This window comes from Larus michahellis, chromosome W (assembly GCF_964199755.1).
Source record: "Larus michahellis chromosome W, bLarMic1.1, whole genome shotgun sequence".
Classification (NCBI taxonomy): domain Eukaryota; kingdom Metazoa; phylum Chordata; class Aves; order Charadriiformes; family Laridae; genus Larus; species Larus michahellis.
In genome coordinates this window covers 18,396,444-18,416,581 of record NC_133929.1, presented here as the reverse complement: position 1 = coordinate 18,416,581, position 20,138 = coordinate 18,396,444, and the positions used below count along the sequence as shown (strand labels likewise).

General features: G+C 49.5%; 1 protein-coding gene across 2 annotated transcripts; it reads right to left on the bottom strand.

The window, feature by feature from the left end:
- Positions 1-790: 790 nt before the first annotated feature.
- LOC141735573 (stomatin-like protein 2, mitochondrial) lies at positions 791-12,377 on the bottom strand. Of its 2 annotated transcripts, XM_074568585.1 has the most exons (10): positions 12,323-12,377; positions 11,696-11,771; positions 11,214-11,366; positions 10,048-10,106; positions 9,537-9,638; positions 8,740-8,874; positions 8,034-8,178; positions 7,628-7,707; positions 7,264-7,383; positions 791-5,908 (listed from the first exon to the last, which is right to left on the bottom strand). In XM_074568585.1, the coding sequence occupies exons 6-10, from the start codon at positions 8,749-8,751 to the stop codon at positions 5,774-5,776; spliced, it is 492 nt and encodes a 163-aa protein (XP_074424686.1). In that variant the 5' UTR covers positions 8,752-8,874; positions 9,537-9,638; positions 10,048-10,106; positions 11,214-11,366; positions 11,696-11,771; positions 12,323-12,377; the 3' UTR covers positions 791-5,773. The 2 variants fall into 2 exon arrangements, with proteins under 2 accessions (XP_074424686.1, XP_074424685.1); XM_074568584.1 differs by lacking the exon at positions 11,696-11,771 and having other exon boundaries at positions 8,637-8,874; positions 12,323-12,355.
- Between the last annotated feature and the right edge of the window lie 7,761 nt (positions 12,378-20,138).

Below are 20,138 nucleotides of genomic sequence, written 5' to 3'. Positions count from 1 at the left end.
GAAGACTTGTCAGTGGGGTGTATGCAAGGAGGCTCAGGCTGGTAGGGCTGTAGGTGGGTGGCAGTCGGGGATGGGGGGAGAGACCAGGGTAAGTTATGGTATGAGCTGCAGCAATCATGAGGCAACAGAGCACAGGAAAAGAGCTGGGGACATTGGAGACATGCACAGGGGTGCATATAAACAGGGCAGGGTCTGATGGTGGAGGAGGATGGGGTTGGGGTGGAAGTGAAGAGGAGCACACTTTATGGGATGCAGAGCCTGGCTGCCATGTGAGGGATGTGGGGAAGGTGAAGGATTATGCATCCAGGATCAGGCAGTGTGGATGGCTACAGGGCATTGGGGTACAGAAGGAGCTGGCTCAGTAAGGAGGGAAGATGGGTCTGTGAATGGCTGTGGTGATGCAATGGTGGCCAGAGGGAGAAGAGAGGAGACAGAAGAGGTGGGAGCAAAAAGGGTCCTGTCACACAGATTGCTGTGCTGTCTTCTCCCGACTTGCAAAGCATCAGCCAGTTAGATCATGCTTCCTGTGGCCCACAGCCTGGGACAGGGAGCTGACAGGATGTGAGTGAACAGTAAGCGATTGCCTTTCCATTGGGGTTAAGTTAAACAGATCAGAATAGGGCTCCCCAGGGCTTCTGATGAAGACACTAAACCCAGGGCATCACTCTTCTTGGGACATCAGATAAAAAGGAATGTTAATGCTAAAATGTATGCATCGCTTAGTATTGTTCTTCCAAAGTGGGGTCGTTTACCCGGTGTGCAGACTCCAATATACACACAGAGTAGAGGTATTATTTGTTTATTTCATTTCTGCAGAGATGGGTGCTAGGTGGTAATCCACAAAGCTAGCACACAGGCCTACAAACTCTTAGGAATATTTATACAGTTCAAAACACAGAAATACACACCTTTAATTATAATTATTGGTTAGTACCTTATCTTAACAATTTCTATTGGTTAGTACGGTCTCTCGCTTTCATTTAAAGTTACAAGGTCCTTTAACTGATGTGCGCATGTTCCAGCACTGGGGGGGTGGGGGGTAGTCCAATTCAGTCTCCAATTGAGTTGGTGGTCGCGATCTCCCACTGCCACCTTTACCTTTCCCCCAGTTACTGCAAATTTTTGTTGACTTTATGCCTTATCCAACAGCTGTCTGGTTTTCAGACGGTTTCAGCACCTCCTGTGGAGGGATGTTCCCTTGTTATCAGCCTTCTGTTCTTCTTCAAGGGTATATTCATTAGCAAGGCATTTATTGTTTATACCAAGTGTCTGATTTCACAGGGCCTTGTGACCTTTTTACAGCTCTTTGTTCTTAGTGAGAGATTCTACCTTCTAAAATATGTTTTACCTTTTCAAAAGTACATTCTACCTTCTTAAAGTACATCAGTATGGTGAGGGTCTAGTCCTGCTTGAACCTAGGGGATGCATCCCTTGAACAAATGTCCTTATTGAACTTGAAACATGGCAATGCATTGGTGCCCCGGTCACGGCTGGAGACCCCAGGTGTCATGCAAGTGCAGAGCAGAAGTGGTTCCTGCCCCTCTGCCAGGACCCATTTGCCTTCTTGTGGCCATCCTGTGACTAGCTACACACACACACATGTCTTTGTAATCCCCAACGGTGGAAAATTTTCCATCAGTTGCAGTTGGCAGTGAGGTCTGGAATGGAGCAGACAGTCTGTGTGGTCATCCAGTGGCTGAGGTCCCTGTCCCTCGGGCCACAGCACCCCAGAAAGGGATGGGAGGACTGGAAGGGACCCAGACAATGCATCCCTGCACCTGGGTGGCCAGGGGCTTGCTTTCGCTGTGGTGAAGCTGTGGGTGCTTTCTTTGTTGCCCCAGGGTGACTGCTGCCATGCCACTGCAAGGTCAATACTGTTGGACTCCACAAATTCCACAGTGGCAAAGCTCGCAGGCACGGTGCCAGCTGTGCCTTGGCCCCAGGAGTGGTGGCACATGGCAGCTGCTCCGAGGTGAAAAGATGCAGCTCTTTATGAAGAGGAGCCAGTCCGGAGGAATTTTCCCCTTGTGGACAGCTGTTGTCCTGGGCCTGGCTTGCGTACTCCAGCACTTCCCACCCCTTGCTGCTTTGGGCAGGGGAGTGGGGGCTGGCCCACCCTCCAGACTCCCTGCGTGGGTGAGTGGGTGCCACCTTGGGCTCACAGGGGTGAGTAGTTGCGATGGAGCCCAGCAGCATCCTGCTGCCTCTGCAGGGATCCTCTTGAGTAGTGGAGAGTTTTCCCCACCCCCAGCTCTGCTACTGCATCTTTGTTTTCTGGCAGAAGCCTCTGTGCCTTTTCATTGCCGTTGAGGTGCTGAGCAGAAGCCTACATGTGCCGTGTGTGCGTCTTGCCGGGAACATGATGCAGGCTGGGCATCTCCCTTACGGAGCTGCAGAGGCCAGCCAGCAGCTTCGTGGGTCTCCTTTCCATGGGCTGTTCCACCAGTTGAGCAGGGTTTTGAGGCTGCTGGTTTCCTCCGCTAAACCCTCTTTCATGTTGGCAACATTTCTGCACCTTGCCACAAGTGGAATAAGTTGGATGGGAAAGGGCCGATTCTCAGATCTCACTCCTAATACGGGCACTGCCTCTTGCCCCATCCTTCCCCTCTGGGATTGGGCTTCCTCCCTATTATCAGCACAGGGGCCAGCACTGATTGAAGCTCTGCAGCTGCATAAATCTGGCATGGCAGGAGGCCTCCTGAGAGCAGCATTTGCCCTTGCAGTGGGGCAAGGATGCTCCCTCCTCCTTCCCTCTTCCTTGTTTCCACCAAGTGTGAGCTCCTCCCTCCCTGACCCGAATCTCAGGGGACTGCCAGAGCTACGTCCACACTGGTCGTCTTTCCCTTCAGGCACAGTTTCCTCCTGTAGCATCCTTCTAACTGGCTTCTCTCCAGGATTGCCACCTCTTCTAGGGACAGTGCAGAAGTGGTCCCGAGCCTCACATGTCTCTCTCTGTCTCCTGATGGTGGTATACCTGATCTCTCAGGCTGTGGAGAAACCCTTCTCTGGTGGCAGCATAACTGCTGGGGCCACCATCCTTCAGAGGTGTGATGGAAACTTTTTGCCTGCAGGCGCTTCTCAAGCTCTGCTCTTAGCCTGTGCCAGGGAGCTTGTGGGTTTGCACTTCCACTGGTTAGATTTCCTTCCTTCTCCTGGGGTTCAGATAGGATCAACGGAGCTGCGACTTATCCTCCAGGCAGTCAGTTTCTGGCAGTTTCTGTTGCCTCTTCTCTTGCCTTGTGCTCTGCCCCTCCCTTTCCTGGCTTTGTGGTTCCTGCTTCACCCCCAGTGAGGCTGCGAAGGTCTCCTTAGCACTTCCCAGGAAAGGGAGCAGGAGGGAGGAAGGCAGCAAAAGCCAGTTTGGGGTTAGTTTGGGTTTTTTTGTGGGCATGCCTGTGGGAGATGTGCCCAGGTAGAGGATCTCCTCCGCTTAGTGATGGAGCTCAGGGAGGAGGTAAGCAGGCTGAGGATCATCAGGGAATGCGAGAGGGAGATAGATGCTTGGAGTAGAATCCTGCATCCCACGACAGAAACCCAGCAGGCAGACAGAACCCCTGCAACAGAGAACTCCCTATCCTCTGTCACCTCAACTGAAGGTGGTAACCTGGAGGACAGGGGGCAATGGGAGGAAGTTCCTGCCCGGCGCAACAGATGACGCACTCGGGACTGCCCGGCAACTACCCCATCGTCCTGGGTGCCATTATGTAATAGGTACAGTGCTCCGCAAAGGAACCTGGATGATGACAAGCATGATAGTTCTCCTACCTTGGAGGTGTCAGCGAGGTCTAGTCAGACCTCTCCCCACATTAAAACCTCTGTGGTACAGAAGAAAAGACGGGTCCTTGTCATAGGTGACTCCCTACTGAAGGGAGCGGAAGGCCCAATATGCAGGCCGGACCCGGTACATAGGGAGGTCTGCTGCCTCCCTGGGGCCCGGGTCAAGGATATGAAGAGGAAGCTTCCTTCCCTGGTACGGCCTTCAGACTATTACCCACTTTTGATCTTTCAGATAGGCAGCGACGAGGTAGCAAAAAGAAGTCCAAGGGCAATGAAGAGATTTCAAGACCCTGGGACGCCTGGTCAAGGGATCAGGAGCACAAGTTGTGTTCTCGTCCATCCCCCTAGTTGTGGGGAATGATGAGGGGGTAAATAGGAGGAGCCAGCAGATCAATGCCTGGCTTTGAGCCTGGTGCTACCAGCAGGACTTTGGGTTCTTTGATCATGGCCTGATCTACAAAATGCCTGGCCTGCTGGTAACAGGCGGGAATACCTTGTCTTGCAGGGGAAAAAGGGTTCTAGGACAAGAGTTATCAGGGCTCATTGAGAGGGCTTTAAACTAGATTTGAAGGGGGGTGGGGACGGTACTGGGCTTGCTGGTGAGGTGCCAGAGCATAGTTCCTCAGCACTTATGGGGGAGTGTGCCAGTATTTCTGAAAGCCAGAAGGCACACCACATCTCAAGGGTCAAAACTACACACACAACTCCCTCTCTGAAATGCTTATACACCAATGCACGCAGCATGGGGAATAAGCAGGAAGAGCTGGAGATCTGTGTACGGTTGCAGGGCCACAATCTCATTGCAATTACTGAGACATGGTGGGACAGCTCACATGACTGGAATGCTGTCATGGATGGCTGTGTCCTTTTCAGGAAAGACAGGCCAGCGAGGCGTGGTGGTGGAGTTGCACTCTATGTGAGAGAGCAACTGGAATGCATAGAGTTCCCACTGGGGGTGGATGAAGAGAGGGTTGAGAGCTTATGGGTAAGGATTAAGGGGCAGGCAAATATGAGGGACACTGTTGTGGGTGTTTATTACAGGCCACCTGATCAGGATGGGGAAGCTGATGAGGCCTCCTACAGACAGCTGAAAGTGGCCTCACAATCACAGGCCTTGGTTCTCATGGGGGACTTCAATCACCCTGATATCTGTTGGGAAGACCCCACAGCCAGGCATGTACAGTCCAGGAGGCTCCTCCAGTGCATTGATGATAACTTTTTGACACAGGTGGTGCAGGAGCCAACAAGGAGAGGAGCACTCCTGGACCTGGTACTGACAAACACAGAGGGACTGGTGGAGGACATTAAGGTTGGGGGCACCCTAGGTTGTAGTGATCATGAGTTCAGGATCATGGGTAGTATGCACAAAACAACAAGAAGTAAAATTACAACCTTGGATTTCAGGAGGGCTAACTTTGACCTCTTCAAGAAACTGCTTGGAGAGATCCCGTGGGCTAGGGCTCTGGAAAGCAGGGGGGCTCAAGAGAGCTGGTTGGTATTCAAAGACCACTTCCTCCAAGCTCAGGATCAGTGCATCCCTAAGAGCAAGAAATCAGGCAAGGGAAGCAGGAGACCTGCATGGTTGAGCAGGGAGCTTCTGAAAAAGCTCAAGTGGAAGAAGGAAGTTTACAGCATGTGGAAGAAGGGACTGACCACTTGGGAAGATTACAAGAATGCTGCCAGATTATGCAGGGATGAAACGAGGAAAGCCAAGGCCTCCTTGGAATTAAACCTGGCTAGGGATATCAAGCTCAACAGGAAGGGCTTCTACAAGTATATTGGAACCAAAAGGAAGACCAGAGAAGTTGTGGGCCCCCTGTTGAATGAAACAGTAGCCATGGTGACGGAGGACGTGGAGAAGGCGGAGTTACTGAATGCCTTCTTTGCTCCGGTCTTTACTGCTCAGGCCAGCCCTCAGGAGTCCCAGGCATTGGGGAAAGTAACGGGGAAAGAGGAAGACTTCCCCTTGGTTGAGGAGGATCGAGTGAGGGATCAATTAGACATCCACAAGTCCATGGGTCCCGATGGAATGCACCCAAGAGTGCTGAGGGAGCTGGTGGAAGTCATTGCCGGGCTGCTCTCCATCATCTTTGAAAGGTGCCTGGAGAACAGGCGAGGTGCCATCAACTATCTGGATGCAAGAGTTGAATGCACCATTAGTAATTTTGCTGATGATACCAAACTGAGAGGTGTTGTTAACTCTCTTGAGGGACAAGAGGCCTTGCAGAGTGTTCTAGATAGATTGGAGCATTGGGCAAATGTCAATGGCATGAAATTTAACAAGACCAAATGCTGGATTCTGCACCTGGGACAGAGTAACACGTATAGATTGGGAGAGGAGTAGCTGGAGGGCAGCCCTGCAGAAAGGGATCTGGGGGTGCTGGTTGACAGCAGGCTCAACATGAGTCAGCAGTGTGCCCTGGCAGTCAAGAGGGCAAACTGCATCCTGGGGTGCATTAAATACAGCATAACCAGCCAGACAAAAGAGATTATTACCATGCTGTATTCAGCATTGGTGCACCTTGAGTACTGTGTGCAGTTATGGGCCCCACAATTTAAGAAGGATGTTAAGGTCCTTGAATGCATCCGGAGGAGGGCAACAAAGCTGGAAGGCATATCCTATGAGGAGCAGCTAAGGACTTTGGGTTTGTCTAGTTTTGAGAAAAGGAGGCTGAGGGCCTCATTGCTCTCTACAGCTTCCTGAGGAGGGGAAGTAGAGAGGGAGGTGCTGCTCTCTTCTCCCTGGTATCCAGTGACAGAATGCATGGGAACAGTTCAGAGCTGTGCCAGGGGAGGTTTAGACTGGACGTTAGGAAGCATTTCTTTACCAAGAGGGTGGTCAGACACTGGAACAGGCTTCCTAGAGAGGCAGTCGATGCCCCAAGCCTGTTAGTGTTTAAGAGGCATTTGGACAACGCCCTTAATAACATGCTTTAACTTTTGGTCAGCCCTGAATTGCTCAGGCAGTTGGACTGGATGATCGTTGTAGATCCTTTCCAACTGAAGTATTCTATTCTAAGACTGGACGTGCAGTAGGAGTGGGACAGGGCACTCAGGGCCATGAGACAGTGGTTTCAGGAGCTGACCTGAAGCCCTGCTCCATGTTCAGCCCCATTCGGGGCACAGGGGTGGACAGGGAAGAGGCAAACTTACACCCCAAAGAGACACTGAGAACATCACCGCTTGCCTCATATTTTTGCCAGCTTATTCTGGCACAGAGAGAAGGGTCCTGGCTCCTACAGCCACAAGCCAGCTCAGGCTCGTCCCTGAGACAGGGGTTGCTGCAGCGGGGACCCTCCTGTTTCCAGCAGACACTGTGAAGCAGCTTTCCCAGCCCACAGCTTCTATTTTGGACCCATCCACCAAGCCAAATTCCTCATCTCCCCTTTCCCAGCACAACCACCCCCTCCAGAAGGGCGAGGCCCCGCCGGGCCGCCGCATTCACTTCCCTCAGGCAAGAGATGGGGTCCCTCCGACCACACTGACCTGTGCAACCATGTTGGTGACATCACCAGCGTTGGCAGGCAGCAGGACAGCGTTGGAGTGTTTGACAAGCTTGGAGAAGGTGCTCATACTGCTCTGCCACAGAGAGAGGCAATGACATTGCTGTGCTGGTGAGAGAGGGCCAAGGCTCAGCAGGGAAGAGGCAAGTCATGTACCACCAAGAGCTCATCTGTGCCCCTGCCCTCAGTCCACCCTAGGCTGGTAGCAGCCCCCAAGACAACAAGACTCACTGCTGCTGAAGATGCCAGAGAACGTCTGAGAGAAAGCCAGGTGCCACCCCAGCCTTGGTTTCATCTCCCCCATGCTAGTGACAAAGTTGTGGCTTCCCTAAGGAGACATCACTCACCTGCTGTGCCAGAGCAGCCGCCAGGAGCTGAATAGCCTCAGCCTTGTCCCTGGCCTTGACCAGCACGGCACTGGCTTCTCCTGCAACGAGCCACAGCAAAATACACATCAGAACCACAACAAAGTGATTTTAAGGAGCAAATCAAGACAACTTTGTGCACCCAAAGCCCTCCTCTTCCACAACAGCAGCACAGTGATACTCCTACAACACACCTTCTGCTGCCCCAGGCTGCGGGGCAGCAGAACGAGATGGAGCTCAGCCAAAGGGTGCCAACAAGGAAGAATCAGCGTGTCCGAGGAAGCCTGTCCCACAGACAGTGATGCAGTCTGCTCCTCGGGAACATCATCCCTCAGTGCAGAGGGCTACAGATCCCCCAGACCCCACATGTTCTAGTCCAAGGCACTACCAGCAGCTTTGTTGATTTGTTCAGCCTTCTCAGCTTCCGACGCCAGGATCTGGGCCTGCTTCTGCCCCTCAGCCACATTGATAGCCAATTCCCACGTCCCCTCTGACTCCAGCACTGTTGCACGCTTCCATCGCTCTGCCTCCACCTGCAAGCACAAGTCAGATGCCAGCCTGCCACAGCCACACTGAGGAAATCCCATCTGTGGGGCAAGTGCAGCAAGGACATGCTCCTACTTCCTCCTTGGGCAAGCATGGCTTAGCAGAGGATAAGAATACAGCTACAAAACACCGAGTGATCCTTGGTGAGGACTGGTTCTACTTCTCATGCTGCATAGCCCTCCCCAGCCCGGTCCACACCTAACCATCCACTTCCCCCTCCTCCCCTTCCAGCCCAGAAATCTGGCACTCTACTTTTCTCAAGGGGAAACCTTCAGATCTGGGGTTTTCCTCCTACAGAGCCCAGTAGGAATTTTAAAGGGAGCTGGCAAGACTTGCATGTACCAGGCAGGAGCCACCACTGCTGAAATAAGGATGGGAATTATTTATTCAATATATTTATTCAATAGCTGTATGTTTTGCCAACATGTCAACGGGCCTCTCTCACCTCAGGAGGGCCCAGTGCTGCCTGCTCTGGACAGAGAACAACCATGCTGCGTGGAAGGGGATATTTCTCTCTCGTTCCAGACTGCATGCCCAGAGAACCAAACCTGCATCTGCATGGATTCCTTCACGCACGGGGGCACATGGATGTCCTTGATCTCATAGCGTAGGCACCAGATGCCTCAGCAGTCTGAGGCCTGGTTGATGGCATCCACAATGTTGGCATTGAGGGACTCCTGTTCCTGGGAGGCACAAAAGAAATTGCAGAGAGCAAAAAAGAAGCACTTAGTATGAGACGGGTCAGAAGGGAAACCTCTTCTCACGGGCCAAGGTCGGCCAGAAAACCCCAACTCCACAGGTGTAAGGCAGGGTCAAATGCTTCCCACATCTCTTGAAGGGGTTACCTTCTCCTAGGAAGGGTGGGACCCAAAATGGAAATTGCCGAGATACAACATCTGACATACATCTGGATACAAACATCATCCAGGAATGCCAACAGCTCCTGCTTCTGCCCAACAAATGCAGCATGAGGGTTACAGCCCCCCTAAACCAGGTCAGCCAGGACACTCATTGCTGGGCCTGAGCAAAGAGTCACCGACTCAAGAGAAACATAGCCAAACCAGTCAGGTCTAGGCACGCACCACCCATCACCCTTTTTGACTAACCCAGGGCAGGGGGAAAAAGTAGCTCCTGTTAAAAAAAAAAAAAAAAAAAAACAAAAAACCCCAAAACCAAAACAAGACCCATCATCAAGGATTCGCTAGTAGGTCAACTGAAACAGAAGCCCTCTAAGCAAAGGGCATTTTGCTGTTAAGTGTATCAGCCTTGGCCATGCAGACCCCCTGGGGTTTTGAAAAAATGCTGCTAGATGCTGGCAGCGCTGTGATCCACCTCTCCAGCTCACCCAGAAGACTCTGTTGAGGGAGAGTTTGCCAAGTTCAGATCTCATGGTGGTCTGGGCCAACTGGGTCACTGCATACTTAGGATCTTCCACCCCATAGCTGGCCTGGAGAGAAGCAAAAAACAGAGTTGATGTCAGTGCTGAGAGGGACCCCAAATGAGGCAGGATGGGCAAATGCTAAGCGCTAAGATGAGAAACCTACCACAGACACCCCTGCCACACCACCCTGCAGTGTCCAGAGCTGAGATCCACCTTCTCCTCCTCCTCCCATTCCTTAGGGAGGGAACAGGGTGCTCAGCCCACCCGCCTCACAGAATGCAGCAAGCCAGGCAGATGCTGAAGCATGCATCATGGAAAGAAGCGAGCCATCAGAGCCAGGTGAGCAGTGCCTGAGGGTCTGCCAAGGCAGCCAGCTGGGCGACACGGCACATGCAGACCATGCTGGGCACAGCCAGAGATGCTAGGAGGCTGCCAGTTTGACTTGTGCCACGTATCAGCGCAGCAGGGACAGTACCTTGTAGGGGTCCACAACCCGCAGGTAGAGCACATCATCAATCTACAGGGTGACGTTATCTGCCAGGAGAGAAGACATGTTCTGTTCAGTAAAGCAGCAAAGTAAAGCCATGGCAACTCCCTCTCTCCTGACAGAATTTGCAGAGCTGGGCAGGGTCATCCCTTTCCTTCCTGGTGTCAACAGCATAGCATGGAAGAGGGATCAGCTGAAACGGACCTCCTTATGCAAAGGGCTTTGTAAAAAGGACCCTAACATTCCCTACAAAATGCCTCATGTTGACATTTTAATACACAAGAAGCTTTGAGTCTCCAGATCAAAACATTTCATACAGTAGTTATTTTAAAAAATAAAAGATTTAAGGGAATAAAATGAAAAGCTTAATACTAAAATTGTAACAGAGCTGTCCATTAACCTGATCTGAAATCTTTTTTAACAGAAACACAGGTGAGATTTTTCCTGGTTCAAGACAGGAAAACATCTGAAATCTGAAAAATGGATTCCTGCCCAGGTGTGTTCAGCCCAGCAAGAAGGGGCAGCCGCAGCCCACAGAGAGCAGACAGGACCTCCTGGGGTTGTCCCACTCACAGTGCCACAAGGAGTCAAGCCCAGGTGCCCGTGGACAGGGCTGAGTATGGAATCTGGGACATTTCCACTCTTCCCCACACTGTCCCTTGCTCACCCTGGATACAGTGGAAGGAAAAGGGCAGGACACAGAAGCTGTTCCTTACCTAAAGTGACAGCTGACTGCTCTAGGATGTTAGTAACGATTTCTTTGAGACTCTGCACTTAACGAATCCGATCTAGCAGAGGGATGAGGAAGTTCAAACTCTGGGAAAAGAGTGGGATTAGATGGCTGAGCCCTCTAATCTGGGGTTTCACTCCTCCAGAGAGCTCAGCCAGGCTAGAGAGGGCTGTGCAAACAAAGCTCAAGTATGCTACACACTGTAGATGCTGTGGGCAGAGCAAAAGTGCTTCCCACACAGAAGAAATTTAGGTTTCTCAGTGCTTTTAACATCCCACCAAAGGAAATTAATCTACAAGCAGCCAAAAGGGTCACAATCTAGAGGAATAAGCACAACATCCCCCAAATCCTCGTGCAAAGGATGCGCCTTGCTACAGCTTTAGGAACCTGCTGAATCCAGAAAGAAAGAAAAGCAGCTCCTTACAGGCTTAAGGATTCGGCAGAACTTGCCCATCCTCTCCACCATCCAAGCCTCCTGCTGTGGCACAAAGAGCACCCTGATATTCATGGGCAGGCCAGAGTTCAAGCGGCGCAGTGCTAGGGCCAGCCAAGCTGAACACTTCAGCTGTTGGGAGCACTAGAGAAAGGAAAAGGAACAGGATGGAGACTGGCTGCTGGCACCTGAGCCCAGCACCATCCCTGCACGAGCACAAACACACCTGTGCACTCCATCAGGCAGCCCTGCCCCAGCCCCTTACGTGTGAAAACCCTCCTCCTCCAGGCCCTGCTCTCCCATCTGGGATTACTGCTCACAGCCCCGATACACCAGGGCAGGAAACATCACTGACACCCCAAAACAAGCACACACTGTGAGGGGACATGGACTGTCCCCACAGGGATGAGACCTGGGCCCCAGTATCAGTGAGAGTGTCAAGGCCTTCCCTGCAGGTGTAGGGGGGGGCTCACCTCAGTGTTGGAGCTTTCTCCACATCTTCCCTTTCCTCACATCCCTGCATGGGGGAGGAATAAAGCCTCCCTGACACTGTAAGGGAAAGGAAGGTGTAGGGTGGGGGTCTCTTCTGCCCCTTGTCAGCCCCCTGTAACCTGGACAGACTCCTTCCTTCCACCCCTCTCCACCTCAGTCCCAGACCCCCTTTGCTAGCCTGGCCCACCCCAGCTGTTGCTGCCTTCTGGCTCCCCCCAAGGACCTGCTCCCCCTGGGCACTCTCTCACCCTCACTCCCCACAGCCTCCTCACTAACCCCCATGCCACCCCCTCCCCCCGCACCACAACCCACCCCCTAGGCCTCCACAGCCCCTCACATCCATTTCTCCTACGCTCATTTCCTCCCCAGTTTATCTCACCACTCCTCATACCAGGTTGCCCCCAGTCCCCCAACACCACTCCCCCAAACAAACTCCCACCCAGCTTCCTCAGTACCCCCATACCCATTTGCCTCCAGGCCTCCTCTACGCGCCCCAATCCCTACCCAGCTCCCCCCAGCTGAGCACCCACGAACCTCTTCCATCCCACCTCCCCAGGGTTTCCTCTGAACCTCGACACCAACCTAACCTGCAACACACCAAACCCTACCCGCGCCAACATCACGCTGCCACCACTCCCCACACCGCCCCGGAAGGCCTTCCGGGACGCCCCGCCTCTTCCGCGTGAATCACCCGGGGCACCACATCCCGCCGCTGTAGTCACCGCCTCTCGTTACGCTGGTGCTCCATCACCCACAGATGGCTGTGGGAGAAGTGCTGGGCAGAGCCACACAGGGATAGTTCTTCCAACATGTAATAAATAGAATCATGTTTGTTAATCAAATCAGGCTTTCTTAAAGGCTGGTGAAAACTTACACTGTTTCGACTCTTCACATACTTAAATCGCAGGCATCCAGCGTGTTATCTGGTGCACTTTGACACCTCAAGGCCTAAATCACAGGCATCTGGTGTGTTTTAACACTTCAAAGGGAAGAGCTAAATTGTGAGATAAGCTGAAAAGAGTCTCCCCAAGGACACTGATAAAGATGAGGAGCCTTCAGCCTCACGACCATCAGGAGGCGGGACAAGACCGACCCCCTAGCAACACGTCGCTCAGACACGGAATATACCAGGATTGACACATATACGGGAACCAGAAGAGTATATAATCAACTACTTTCGGGAAGTGGGTGTGCGCCGTTGGCGGAGCAAAGACTCCCCGGCCGCCCAGCGCTGTTTTGCTTGTTGCCGCTTGCTTAATAAACTAATTTGATTAATTGGACTGGTTCCTGTCAATTATTGGGCCACAATCTATAACAAATTTGGTGCCGTGACTCGGATAGAGGCAATTTGGCTGTAAACCTCACGGGGGGGGGCGCCCCGCTGAGTAAGCGGCCCCTGTTGGGGGTTTTTACACCCAAAACCTCTACCGACGAACTCGAAATTCGGCAGCAAGCAAATAAAGGCCGGCAACCCCGTAAACTTTGTGCACGAAGACCCGAACGAAGACTCAGGAGTGAGTAAGTATAGGCCGGTGATCCGTTCGGTTGGGGTTGGGTATCCTGGAGTGTGCCTGTGTGAGACGTCCACTTGAGGACGAAGCAAGTGCGGACCCCTTAGTAGTGCGGTTCCCATCTCCCGCGAGGGACTGGGCCACGAACAGGGGGAAAAGATTGTGTGTGTGTGTGAAGGCACTCCGGAAGATGGGACAGAAGAAAAGCAAGCCTTCTGATCCCATGGGTGGGTCGGTGCCTAAGGTTAGGTTACCCCAGATACCGCCAGACAGTCCGTTAGGATTAATGATTAAATATTGGGATGATTACCCTTCTAGGCAGGGTAAGGATAAAGCAAAAATGATACGTTATTGTATGGAAGTTTGGGGTGGGAAACAAATTAGAAGTGACCACCTGTATTGGCCCATTTTTGGGTCCTTTGAAGATTGGATATGCCAGGCTTTACATATTTATGTTAATTCTAAGGAACTCTTTAGCCTGGAGGAGAGTGAATATGCACACTTGTGGATAAGGTCAGAGACGAGAGTAAATCTATATCACTTGAGAGAGAAGAAACAGGGGGGTAGGAAAAAACCCCGGGATGAGGATGAAATCCCTACCTCACCCCCCCCTTATGTACCACCAGCACCACCGCCACAGCCATCACCGCCCCCAACAGCGCCAGACTTTTTCAATACAGATTCTCCCTCTGGTTCTTCTGAAACTAGACGAGTAACTCGAAGTCAAACTAGGATGGGGGAGGATAAAAGTAACTTATATCCGCTTAGGGAAGTTGCTATGGGGGGAGCGCAACCTGGCATGGGATATGTTTCTGTCCCTCTGAACTCCGGGGACGTTAGAGAATTTAAGAAAGAAATGGGAAACTTGTTAGAGGATCCCCTAGGAGTTTCAGAACGGGTAGACCAGTTCCTAGGACCCAACATTTATACCTGGGATGAACTGCAGGCCATATTGGGCATATTGTTCACTGCAGAAGAAAGGGAAATGATCAGGAGAGCTGGGATGAGGATTTGGGACCAACAACACCAGCAGGGTCCTGTGGCAGATATTAAATGGCCTCTTCAGAGACCTAATTGGAATAACCAAAACGAAATAGACAGAGGTCATATGCAAGATCTGAGGACCATAATTGTCCAGGGGATAAGGGAATCTGTCCCTAGGGGACAGAATATAAACAAAGCCTTTAGTGAACATCAAAAGAAAGATGAAACCCCTACGGAATGGTTAGAGAGATTGAGAAAGAACCTCCAATTGTATTCAGGGCTGGACCCTAGTACACCGGTAGGGCAAGCCTTGTTAAAAACCCAATTTGTAGCTAAATCATGGACGGACATTAGAAAGAAACTGGAGAAAATGGAGGATTGGCAGGATAGGGGTTTGGATGAATTGTTAAGGGAAGCCCAGAAAGTGTATGTCCGCAGGGAGGAGGAAATACATAAGAAACAAGCCGGAATGTTGGTAGCTGCAGTCAGAGAAGGGCAAAGGACGTCAACCCCTGGAAAAGGGTTTGAAACTCGCCAGATAAGACAGGAGACCCGAAAACCTTTAAGAGGGAGAGAATGGGGAACTGTGGTTTGTTTTTATTGTGGAAGAAAAGGGCATGTTAAAAAGGCCTGCAGAAAGAGAATGATGGATGAGAAAATGTTCAAAGAAGACTAGGGGTGTCAGGGGCTCTATTTGCTGGGAACCCGAGAAAAAACAGAGCCCTTGATAAAACTAAAAGTGGGTCCCCAGCAACAAGAAATTGAGTTCCTAGTGGACTCGGGAGCAGAAAGATCTACCGTTCAAAAATTGCCCCAAGGATGTAAAATATCCTCAGCGACTATACAGGTTATTGGAGCAAAAGGAGAACCTTTTGGAGTACCCATAATAAAGGATGTGTTTTTTGAAACCCATTCTAAGGTAGGGGTGGGGTCCCTGCTACTCATGCCTGAAGCAGACTATAATTTATTGGGCCGAGATTTGATGATTGAATTAGGAATTGGCTTAGAAGTAGAAAATGAAACACTAAAAATTAAACTGTGTCCCTTACGAGTAATAGATGAAGAGAAAATAAATCCTGAAGTCTGGTACACCCCGGAAACAGTAGGTAAATTAGATATTGAACCCTTTTCAGTAACAATAAAGAATCCAGAAATACCAGTCAGGATAAAACAATACCCCCTTCCTAGAGAAGGGAGGCTAGGTTTGAAACCTGAGATCCAAAGATTACTTGAAAAGGGGTTGCTAGAACCCTGTATGTCTCCTTTTAATACTCCCATCCTGCCTGTAAAAAAGCCGGATGGAAAATATAGGTTAGTACATGACTTATGAGAAATTAACCAGAGAACAATAGCTAGATTCCCGGTGCTGGCGAATCCACACACCCTCCTGAGTCAAATAGGGCCCGATAATCAATGGTATAGTGTAATAGATCTGAAGGATGCATTCTGGGCATGCCCCCTCAAAGAAGATTGCCGAGATCACTTTGCTTTTGAATGGGAAGACCCAGATAACCATCGGAAACAACAATTACGGTGGACGGTATTGCCCCAAGGGTTTACCGAATCTCCGAACTTGTTCGGACAAGCCTTAGAACAAATCCTGAAGGGGTATGAGTTAAGTGAAGGAGTCACACTGGTCCAATATGTGGATGATTTGCTCCTAGCTAGTGATAGCGAAGAAAAAGTGAGGCAGGAAAGTATTAAGTTACTAAATTTTTTGAGTTTACAAGGATTGAAGGTAACAAAATCAAAACTACAATTTGTTGAGAAAGAAGTAAAATATCTGGGACACAGATTAAGCAAGGGAACTAAGAAATTAGACCCCGAAAGGGTGAATGGCATACTGTCATTACCGGCTCCTAGAACTAAAAGACAGGTTAGGCAATTATTAGGTCTCTTTGGCTATTGCAGGCAATGGATTGAGAACTATAGCAAAAAGGTGAAGTTCCTCTACACCAAATTAACTAAGGATGGATTATTGAAATGGTCGGAGGATGATGATAAACAATTAGAAACACTGAAAACTGATTTAGTAAATGCCCCAGTTTTGAGCCTGCCAGATGTAAAGAGACCATTTTATCTATTTATCAATGTTGATGAAGGGACCGCATTTGGGGTATTAGCACAAGAATGGGCAGGAAGAAAGAAACCTGTGGGATACTTATCTAAACTCCTGGACCCCGTAAGTAGGGGTTGGCCTACCTGCCTTCAAGCGGTAGTAGCCGCAGCCCTTTTGGTAGAGGAAGCCCATAAAATTACCTATGGAGGAGAATTGAGGGTATTATCACCTCACAATATCAGGGGAATTTTGCAACAAAAAGCTGACAAATGGATAACAGATGCCCGGCTCCTAAAATATGAAGGCATCCTAATTTCCTCTCCCAAACTGGAACTCGCGGTAACAAGCGTGCAGAATCCAGCACAGTTTTTGTATGGGGAGCCGAGTGACAAAATAAATCATGATTGTCTTTCCAACATTGAGGAGCAAACGAAAATCAGACCAGATTTAGATGAGGAAGAACTTGGAGAAGGAGAAAAGCTATTTGTAGATGGATCATCCCGGGTAGTTGAAGGAAAGAGAAAATCAGGCTTTGCAATCATTGATGGAAAAACATTTAATGTAATAGAATCAGGACCTCTGAGTCCTAGTTGGTCTGCACAGGCTTGTGAACTATATGCTGTATTAAGAGCCTTGCAACTTTTAAAAGGTAAAATTGGAACCATATATACGGATTCAAAATATGCCTTTGGCGTAGTGCATACTTTTGGAAAAATTTGGGAAGAAAGAGGTTTAATAAATTCTCAAGGAAAAGGATTAATACACCAGGAATTAATAATCCAGGTCTTACAAGCATTACGAGGACCAGCGGGAATAGCCGTAGTACATTTAAAAGGACACCAAAAAGGATTAAGCCCATTAGTCAGAGGAAACAATCTTGCTGATCAAGAAGCAAAAAGAGCAGCATTAATGGTGATCCAGGCTAAAAGAACTCGGGAGGACTGTATAAATTGTGGAAAGGAATCAGACGAATTCCCATGTTATGAGTGTTGGAAGGATTTTGGAATCGATGCAGTCCCTTGCAGATGTCTAATTTATGATGAATGTGGCAACCCCAAGTATAGCCATTGCCATCTACACGGAAAAATTCACTCAATCCTGAGCTTTACAGTGCAGGAAAAAGATAAGCTGACTCAGATGGGAATCAGGGAGACAGAAAAAGGAAAGTGGACACTCCCGGATGGCCGGGAAGTTCTCCCAAAACCTCTGGCTTTGAAAATCATGCAGAAATTCCATGAGAACACCCATTAGGGAACTCAGGCGTTAGTGGGTCAGTTTGCCACAAAGTATATGTGCATTGGTATATACAATATAGCAAAGAGAATAGTTAGCGAATGTATGACATGCAAAAGGGTCAATAAACATCAGTTATGGGAAAAAGCCCTGGGGGGAAGGGAACTGGCTCACAGACCATTTGCTAAAATCCAGCTAGACTACACTGAACTTCCAAAGGTGGGACGATATAAATACTTATTAGTAATCATAGACCACCTAACCCATTTTGTGGAAGCATTCCCGACAGCTAGAGCCACCGCTCAAACCGTAGTGAAGACTTTGCTGGAAAATATAATCCCTAGGTATGGATCCATTGAGGTAATAGACTCTGATAGGGGCTCACATTTTGTTTCAAGAATAGCAAGGGAAGCTCTCTCCTCTTTGGGGACAAAATGGGAATATCATACTCCCTGGCATCCACAAAGCTCGGGAAAGGTAGAAAGAGTAAATTGGGAAATAAAGACACAGCTCACAAAATTGATGTTAGAAACTAAGATGTCATGGGTAAAGTGCCTCCCCTTAGCACTAGTGAATATAAGAACACAACCCCGAACTGATGTAGGAATTTCCCCCTTTGAAATGTTATATGGGATGCCATACGATTTAGAAATTCCGCAGGACCACCCCCAACTTGAAAATTCACTAATTAGACCTTATATAATTCAACTCATGGCTAGGAGAGAAAAGCTGCGGAATAAGGGCTTAGTAGTACAGAGACCCCCCTTGGATGTAGCCATGCATAACATAAAGCCAGGAGACAAAGTGTTAATCAAATCATGGAAAGAGTCCTCATTAACCCCCCCCCCCCCTATCTCGTTTTACTCACCACAGAAACAGCCATCCGGACAGCAGAGAGAGGCTGGACTCATGCGAGCCGCGTAAAAGGACCATTAAAAGACTGTTCTTGGGAAGTGACAAGCCCGCCTGGAGATCTGAAGATTGCCTTCAGGAGGTTGTAAATGGACACACATATAACTGTGGTACAAGTGAGCGACTACAGCATATCGGTGGAGTACGGTTACGGTGATACAGGGGACATAAGAATCAAGTGTGACATTCTGAGCTGTAATTGTTATCCTTTTTATTTGTTTTATTTGTAAAGGGTGTCGAGAACGGAGGGGGACCCATTGCCGTTACGGGATACCCCCTCGAGGGGTTTGCCAACCTTGTGGGGACAAAGAGCGTGAGCTCACCAAATTGGCTCTAAACATAAAAATATTTAATGGTGAAATCCAGGAGCAATCTAGTGAATGGCGGGAGATATTTGCACGGGGTATTAAACCCGAGTACTATTGCTATCACCCTCGCGAACCTGCTCCATTTGTAATTGACATTGTTAAAGTGTGTTGTCGCAAGACACTTAAAGGGGTTCAGTGCGATTCACCTGAAATGCACAGAAGCAAGCGACTAAAAATTGCATTTATTCTCCTGAAGACTACCCCTGCTGCCGAGAAGATGATACCCCTCGTGGCTCGAAGCAACCGAGTTGACGAGCGAGGCAGAGGAGTAAAAAGCTGTGGAGAACAGAACCCAAAGAGTGGGACTGTACAAAGCCACTGGGAGGACTGCCTCAGTGTTAACCAAGGGAATCGCACGAAATGCCCCGGGAGGAGTGATAGCACTGAAAAGGACTGGGTAATTGGAGTGAGTGTTCAAACTAAACTTATTAGCCGGCCGGGTTTCCACCCTTCTCGCCACACTCTAATTCTGATTTTACTAAATCTTGTAGGTGTACACGGATACTCTCACCAACCATTTAAATGGACATTAAGTAGGTGGGAAGATCATCACGTGATTCAAACTGTCACGAGTCCTGGGGCACCGACATTTAAAACACACATGTGAGTTAGCTCCCATAAAACCCTGTTTAAATCTTATGGGGTATTATCTGTGTCCAAGCTCCAACTCCGGGAGAACATATTGCAATGCTCCCAACCAGTATTATTGTGCGTACTGGGGATGTGAAACGATCGCCTCAAATTGGAACCCAGTAGCAGGGCCGGATAAATACTTGACAGTTCAATGGGGCCCTCAGGGATGCAGGCCCCCACAGCGTGATCGATCTGGGGGAATTATCAATCTCGGAAATTGCATCCATCTAGAATTAACTGTACAACAACCTCTTGATGAGGGGTGGCTTCTGGGAAAAACATGGGGAATACGGTATTGGGAACCTGGAAGCGATAGAGGGGGACTCATATACATAAAGAAAGAAATAGTCCCTAATGACCCTGATCTGGTGGGACCGAATGAAGTACTAGCGGGAGAAATATCCCTCTTGTCAGATGAGGAGATACCTAATGGAACAGATACTGGGACTACTACAACAACAGCAACACATATTAACACCCAGGAACCTAGGGGCAATTCTCTTTGGAAATTGGTGCAAGCCAGTTATCAAGTATTGAATGCTACCTATCCAAACTTGACAGAGCATTGCTGGCTGTGCTATCACATTCGGCCACCTTTTTATGAGGCAATTGGGGTAACTGCTAACCCTAAACAAATCAATGGGTCAAACCCCTCACAATGTCTGTGGAAAAAGGAAATCAGTCAGAGCCAGGGAATTACATTGGCTCAAGTAACCGGGCAGGG